The following is a 6,733-nucleotide window of genomic DNA, read 5'->3' as shown; positions in this document are numbered from 1 at the left end:
TAGCAGGACACCGCACAGCGTAGCAGGACGTAGCAGGACACCGCAGAACGTAGCAGGACACCGCACAGCGTAGCAGGATGTAGCAGGACACAGCAGGACGTAGCATGGCATTGCAGAGCGTGTAGCGGGACCATGGCGACCATGGTTTTGACACTAAGGTACTGAATTTTGTTTTTTTTTAAACATTTTGATTTCTTTACCATACTTGATGAAACTTGGGGTTGCGCTTTATTTAATAAACTTATGATGCAGATCCCCAAAATTAGTTTTTATCTTTGTTTCAGTATTATCTAGCATTTTCACTTGAACACTTGCCTACCTTGATGAAGAGCAGCATGTTCAGGACTTTGGTCTCGCGCTTGCCGTTCTTCTCCCTCAGCACCAGCACGTCCAGCATGCTGGCGCCCACACTCTGGCCCATGTCCGCCAGGCGGGTCTGCAGCTCAGACACCGAGTACACGCGGCTCTGACAGTACTGGACCATCTCGGAGAACAGGAGGGCGAAGGCGCTCACGCTGACCTCGGTCTTGGGTCGGGTCAGGGGTCGCTCCAAGATGGTGGACTTCCCTCGAGTGAAGCGTGTGTCCATTTTCTGTCCGGAGGGTTTAACAGGTTAGTGACTTCTGACCGTGGGACAACATGGAGGACAACATGGAGGACAACATGGAGGACAACATGGAGGACAACATTGAGACCAACATGGAAGACAACATTGAGACCAACATTGAGACCAACATGGAAGACAACATTGAGACCAACGTGGAGGACAACGTGGAGGACAACGTGGAGACCAACGTGGAGGACAACGTGGAGGACAACATGGAGGACAACATGGAGGACAACCTAACAAAGACTCGCTGCTGTTTCCTCATGCGAGCAACAGCCCATCGACGGTGTTCGTGTCCTCTGCAGGACGACGAACGGGACGAGACACAGACAGGATGTTGTGTTTTTATACATTAGGGCCTATTTCTCAGTAATATGAAACGTGTTGTGTCTCTAGGTTGTGTCTGTGTAGGTGTCTTGGCAGAGCAGTTTGTCCACAATAAAGTTTATTGTCACTGAAATAGCTTCACTGCACCTACGTCGCCGACATCGACGTCGCAGACTGAACAACAACGTGTCACCGACCGCGGGTTAGCTAAATCTAGCCCCGAGTTTCCCACAGGAAGTGACGTGAAAGATGACGTTTTTACTGGGAAATAGTTTCCCAAAGTTGATGTTAAGCAACATCGATGCAAACTGTTCTTTCTGTGAAGGTCACCCAGAAACAGTTGTACACCTTTTTTTGGCATTGTTCATACTCCAGAAGATTTTGGCAACACTTCAGCAGATTTATCATTGATCATATCTATAAAGACTTTGCCCTATTATGGGAAAATGTTGTATTTTGTTTCTATAGAACTCATGGTAAAGAAAAAATGTTTTTTATTATAAATTTATTAATCGTTTTGGCCAAATTTCATATCCACAGATGTAAATTCAGTTCTAAAAAACCTAATTTTATTATTTTTTTCCATGATGTTGTGCATTATATAAATCTGATCTCAGATTCCCATAACAAAAAGGCAGCTCAAACTGTCAGCATATGGTCCTCCTTCTCTCTCTAATGACCTTTAAGCTTTCCCTTGTATTGTATCACTATGTTTGTTGTGTTTCTATCTTTTACTTTTGCATGTTATTGATGTTCTGTCTTGTTTTGTTTTGTTTTTGCAATAAAGATGGCATTTAATTAAAAAAAACAGCATGGAGCGAACTAGAGAGTCAGCTGGGTGGAGATATTTCACACCGGCCACGCCAACTAGTCCGTCTGCAGGGTAAAGGTATCGAGGGGTGGTATTAGTACTGCAAAAGTACAATACTAACAATTTAATCAAGCACATCCAACACATCACTGTTATTTTGTCTTAGTTAGAAAAGTGATGTTTAGTTAGGAAAAGTCTGGTGCCTGAAGTCTCTTCCACACAGCGGGAGGAAGGTAAACATTTTCCTATTAATTCAACGTTATCTGTAATCGACAGATACACAAAGCAGAGGTCTCGTTATTGGGTCTGGAGTCGGATCGGTGCATTCCTAATCCTAAGAAATATGACAATAAAAGGAGTGAAAAGACACAAAAATATGTTCAATATAACTGTTTTATAAACAGGTTTTGTGCAAAAAAACATTAACCAGGGAGTGTATCAGAGCTCACTCTTCCCGACAGTTCCCCCTAATACATCAAATTAAAGGGATTTTTGCATTTATACAAATAACAAAACGTGTATTAATATAAGCTTATATGCGTCTTTCTCCCTTAGATCTTAGTCCTTTCTTTGTTTCTTCCCTTGTTTTGTTCTCCTTTCACTTTAACAATGCACGAGGTTTCCTAAACAAACGTTAAAGATCCCAAGGAGCTTCTCCTAAAGCCCCAAAAACCTTTAAAACTCTACAAACAGCTGCTCACCGCTAGCTAGTGAGCTGCTAGCCAGTTAGCTAGTGAGCTGTTAGCCAGTTAGCTAGTGAGCTGTTAGCCAGTTAGCTAGTGAGCTGTTAGCCAGTTAGCTAGTGAGCTGTTAGCCAGTTAGCTAGTGAGCTGTTAGCCAGTTAGCTAGTGAGCTGTTAGCCAGTTACCTAGTGAGCTGCTAGCCAGTTAGCTGTTAGCTAGCTAGATGTTAGCTAGTTAGCTAGTTAGATGTTAGCTAGTTAGTAACGAGAGATGAGGAGTTAGGTTGTGAAATAAACTGAGCTATGTTGGGTTTAAAAAAGCGGACTTTTCAGAAAGAAACGGATCACTTAGCTAACCGCTAACAAGCCAACAGCTAACTAGCCAACAGCTAACTAGCCAACAGCTAACTAGCAAAACATAATAGCTGTACTTCCTGTTGCGATAAGTGCGCGCGTGCGCTTCCAGCAGTGGAAACATACGCGTTTTAAAAACACACTTGTACACAACGTTACTTATTTATTTGTAGATAAACGAACCTTTTTAGAGAATATACAAGCGAGTGTCCAGTTGTTATTCTTCTTCTTCTTCCGCCTTAACGTCTCTTCTTCTTTAGTTTTTATTGACGGACTGCACACCAGCGTTGCGCCACCTACTGCACCGGAGGCGAACTTGCGTTTCTATGGCTGGCGAAGGCATGTCCCGCCCCACTGAGCCTTTCTCCGCTTCTGATTGGCCAATCCTACTCCCTATGCCTAAACCTGATTTGATAAACAAGCTAGCCTCAGCGCTCACTTGTTTCTGAATTGTCTGCAAAATAATCTGATTTACAGATCATTTTTTGGTTTTATTTAGAGTAAGTGTTCACCCCCCCCCCCCTCTATCTGTCTTGACCTGACTGCAGTTCATGAGGTGTTCTTTTCACGGATAAACCCTAACACCAGATACTGACTGGTCTTCGACCTGCCCCCCCAGTGCCGTAAAACTGCACATTTTAGGGTGGCCATTTATTGTGGCCAGCCTAAGGCACACCTGTGCAATACTTACGCTTTGGGGAATGATTGTAAAGATTCATAAAGAATCTGCTGAGGGCGTTTCCTCTCTAACTGGGACGTTTTGGGACCGGTTGTTGGGATTGCTGTGGACCACATACACACGGTGATACACTGCTAAGAGATAATGAGGTGTAACCATGGAGATAATGATGTTTAACCTTGAATCAGCTACTTTAAACAGCTCACGTTAGTGTATTGTGTGAACAGATAACTTCATTTAATATCGGAGTTGGAGTTTTCTTCTGCAGGGTGCAGATGTTCCACCAGAACAACTTCCTTCCTGAGACTATTTAGCAGAGAGCGTTTTTTTTTATCCTATCCCAGAATGCACCTGTGTCTGTGCCAGACTGTCTTCCACAGCGCTGCGGAGCCAGATCTGAGTTAGCAGTTCCACCTTTTTTAATCTTAGTCTCGTGCAGGTCGCCTTATCTTTCTTAAATCATATCTGTGACCTTTGTTATTTGCGCCCCACGCCTTCTGCAACGTACTTTCCACTTCGCCCGTACACAGGCCACATTCACTTCCTGTTAATCCTGTTCTTGTCACCAGATCACTGCTGCGAGCACGCATCTGTGTGTCTCGTTTGGTCAGTTTGTGCACATCTTCATAAATCACAGTGCAGCTATATTTCGGTCACTGCAGCCCAGAACACACGCGTGACTCATGCAACGGGAACTTCCTCTGTTCTCTGGACATCTGTGACAACACACATGCATTGCCTCAGAGAGGACTACCAGGGATGTGGACAGGCGTGTGAGAGTCTGCTGCTGGCTTCCTTTAAAACCCCCAGGAGGTTTATTCCCCAAGCACCTGCCACATTTAGGACCACAAGCAGACTCAGAACCAGAACCAGAATCATCATTGATCCCCGAAGGGAAAGTCTGTGTTGCAGTTGCACAAACAGTAGAAAAACAAACAAAGAAATATAAGGAGTGTGCATATTTACAAAGTTAATAAAGGAATCTTATGATACATTATTTACATAATTAACATTATAAGGTGTTGCAATGGTGAAAAGTAGTAGTAATAATAATAATAATAATAATAATAATAATACCAGTAGCAGTTAAGTATTGCACACATTACCGTGTTATTGCACAGATAACATTGTCCTGTTTAAACCTCCAAGTGTGTGTGTGTGTGTGTGTGTTAGAGGGAGGAGTTATTTTGGTGATGTATTTTGGTTGGAGTGATTTTTACACTTGTTATTTGAGCATTTGACGTCGACCCTGTTCCACTGCTGTTGTTTTTAAGTGTGCTATAGAAATAAAATTGACGTTGACTGACTGAGATGTGTTATAGAAGTTGTGAACTTCTCCAAAAAAGCCCGTGTCGGCCACATCAACACATGGCGAGGACAAACAAACTCCACACTGACAACACAACCCAGGTGGCCGTTTCCCACGTTGCTCAGCGGGCCGTGCCAACCGCAGACTGCTCGCAGGCGTGTCTACGGTGTGTCCACAGCCGTTGCGTAACCACCCACTCGCTCTGCATGTGAGCGTGTATAAATCAGGGAGAGCAACAGCAAGGTAGCAGCAGACTTTTTTGGAGCTCGGAGCTGAAGCTGTGTTCTCGCGCCTCGGGATGGAAACGGACGGCTGGAAACGGACGCTGGCTCTGGTTGTGGTCTTGGCGTCGGTCGGCACGTGTGCAGAAGGTAACGACCGTTTTGGTTTTGGCTTTGCCAGTTGTTTTTTCGAGGCATTGAATGTATTTCCAGGGAATGTTTTCAGGTTTTTCCTTTTTTTTTTATACTTTATTAATCCCACAAAGGGAGATTACAATTTACACTCTGTTGTTATTACACACAGGCCTGAACTACACACACGTGCACCACGTTTTGGTCTTTTTAGGGTTGAGATTAGGTTCTTTTTGGAGGGACCGCAACTGTATTGACGTCAGTACATTATTGTTTCTTGACACACCTTCAGCTGAGAGTCTTTGTTGTGTGACTACTTACTTAAAAAAAATACTTGAGGAATCGCTGATTTTAGACGGCTCAATTTGATCAATTTTTTACCTGAAATTGAAATTGTGACACCCTAAGAACAATTTATTTTCTATATATCGGGCTGTCCTCGAAACTAATTTTGAGGTTGACTCAATCTCTTATGATTTCCTTTGACACAAGGTAGAAAGAAAGCTAAGAAATGCTGATATGGTGAAGCTTTCACTTTCATTAAAACGTTGGCACAGGACAAAATTATCATCATTGTTTTCTGTGTTTTTTGTATTATTATTCTTCTTTTCTCCTTCTCACGCTTTATCGGACACTGCTAAATTTAACTTTCCTTGCTGGAGTCATCCCAAAAAGGGATTAATAAAGCCAAATCTAAGCCAAAAAGTTTTAAATGCCTGGAAAAATGTATTTGAATCCTGAGTTTAAAGTCAGTTTCTCTCAGATTTCGGAGAACAAACTCTAATTTTTGAGTCCTACAACTTCAAAACATGTCCCCAAAGGAAACCTGTGTTGACATCTGATAGAGTTCTCTGTATTACCAAAGTATTATATCAGTGTTAGCTTTAACCGAGTAAAAGCTAATACTTCAACCTACGGGAAATTCTGATATTGTGTTTTATTTTATTTAACCTTTATTTAACCAGGAAGTCCTTTGAGATTGAAATCTCTTTTTCGAGGGAGACCGGGCCGAGACGGCACTCCAGTTACAATATAAATATAAATATAAACAGAAATACAGCATGGTCGAAATCACACATAGAGGAAAGGAACAGGTCACATGTGACAGCTGCATTTTTGAATGACATGACATTTTAACATGGCCTTAAATTCCTTTAATGGGATTAGATCGCTTAATATTGGAGCGTTTGTCTGCAACAGTGGGAACCCCTTCAAATCCATAAGCATTAAACAGTGTAGTCTGGATCCACGACGTTCTACTTTCGGGATTTCCGCCAGTAATTCTGCCGTTTGTCACTCTTTTCAGCTGGAAAAGAGATAAAGAAAAAGAAATGAATAAACCAGAGCAGTGGACGATGATTCTGGAAATGCGAGACTAGCGACAGTGGAACCTCTAGAAAAGCATCGGCATTAGAGGCACAATGCATATATTCACAAAAACGTTTAGCCGCAGTATTAAAACTGATCTGGAATCTTGACCCTTATGATGTCATAAGGGGAAAGATTCCCTCCCCTTTCTCTGCATTGCCCACCCAGAGACTTCAGATACAGTATTAGGGGACCACTAAGGTCTATATAAAAGAGACTTCAGGTACAGTATTAGGGGACCAC

At 42.6% G+C, this 6,733-nt stretch overlaps 2 protein-coding genes across 2 annotated transcripts in view; both read right to left on the bottom strand.

Moving 5' to 3' along the window:
• Positions 1-286: 286 nt before the first annotated feature.
• Positions 287-3,072, bottom strand: LOC117958116 (trafficking protein particle complex subunit 5-like). The gene is made up of 2 exons (XM_034894377.1): positions 2,965-3,072; positions 287-592 (listed from the first exon to the last, which is right to left on the bottom strand). The coding sequence occupies exon 2, from the start codon at positions 587-589 to the stop codon at positions 287-289; it is 303 nt and encodes a 100-aa protein (XP_034750268.1). The 5' UTR covers positions 590-592; positions 2,965-3,072.
• A 3,194-nt stretch (positions 3,073-6,266) lies between these two features.
• Positions 6,267-6,733, bottom strand: part of LOC117958115 (N-acetylmuramoyl-L-alanine amidase-like) — a 1,398-nt gene continuing 931 nt past the window's right edge. Inside the window, exon 2 of the mRNA XM_034894375.1 lies at positions 6,267-6,428. Within this exon, the coding sequence (XP_034750266.1) occupies positions 6,267-6,428 (162 nt within the window). The remainder of the gene's footprint in view (positions 6,429-6,733) is intronic.

This window comes from Etheostoma cragini, chromosome 15 (assembly GCF_013103735.1).
Source record: "Etheostoma cragini isolate CJK2018 chromosome 15, CSU_Ecrag_1.0, whole genome shotgun sequence".
NCBI classification, from domain to species: Eukaryota; Metazoa; Chordata; class Actinopteri; order Perciformes; family Percidae; genus Etheostoma; species Etheostoma cragini.
Note: the sequence above shows the minus strand (reverse complement) of the source record. Positions and strands in the feature narration are given on the sequence as shown.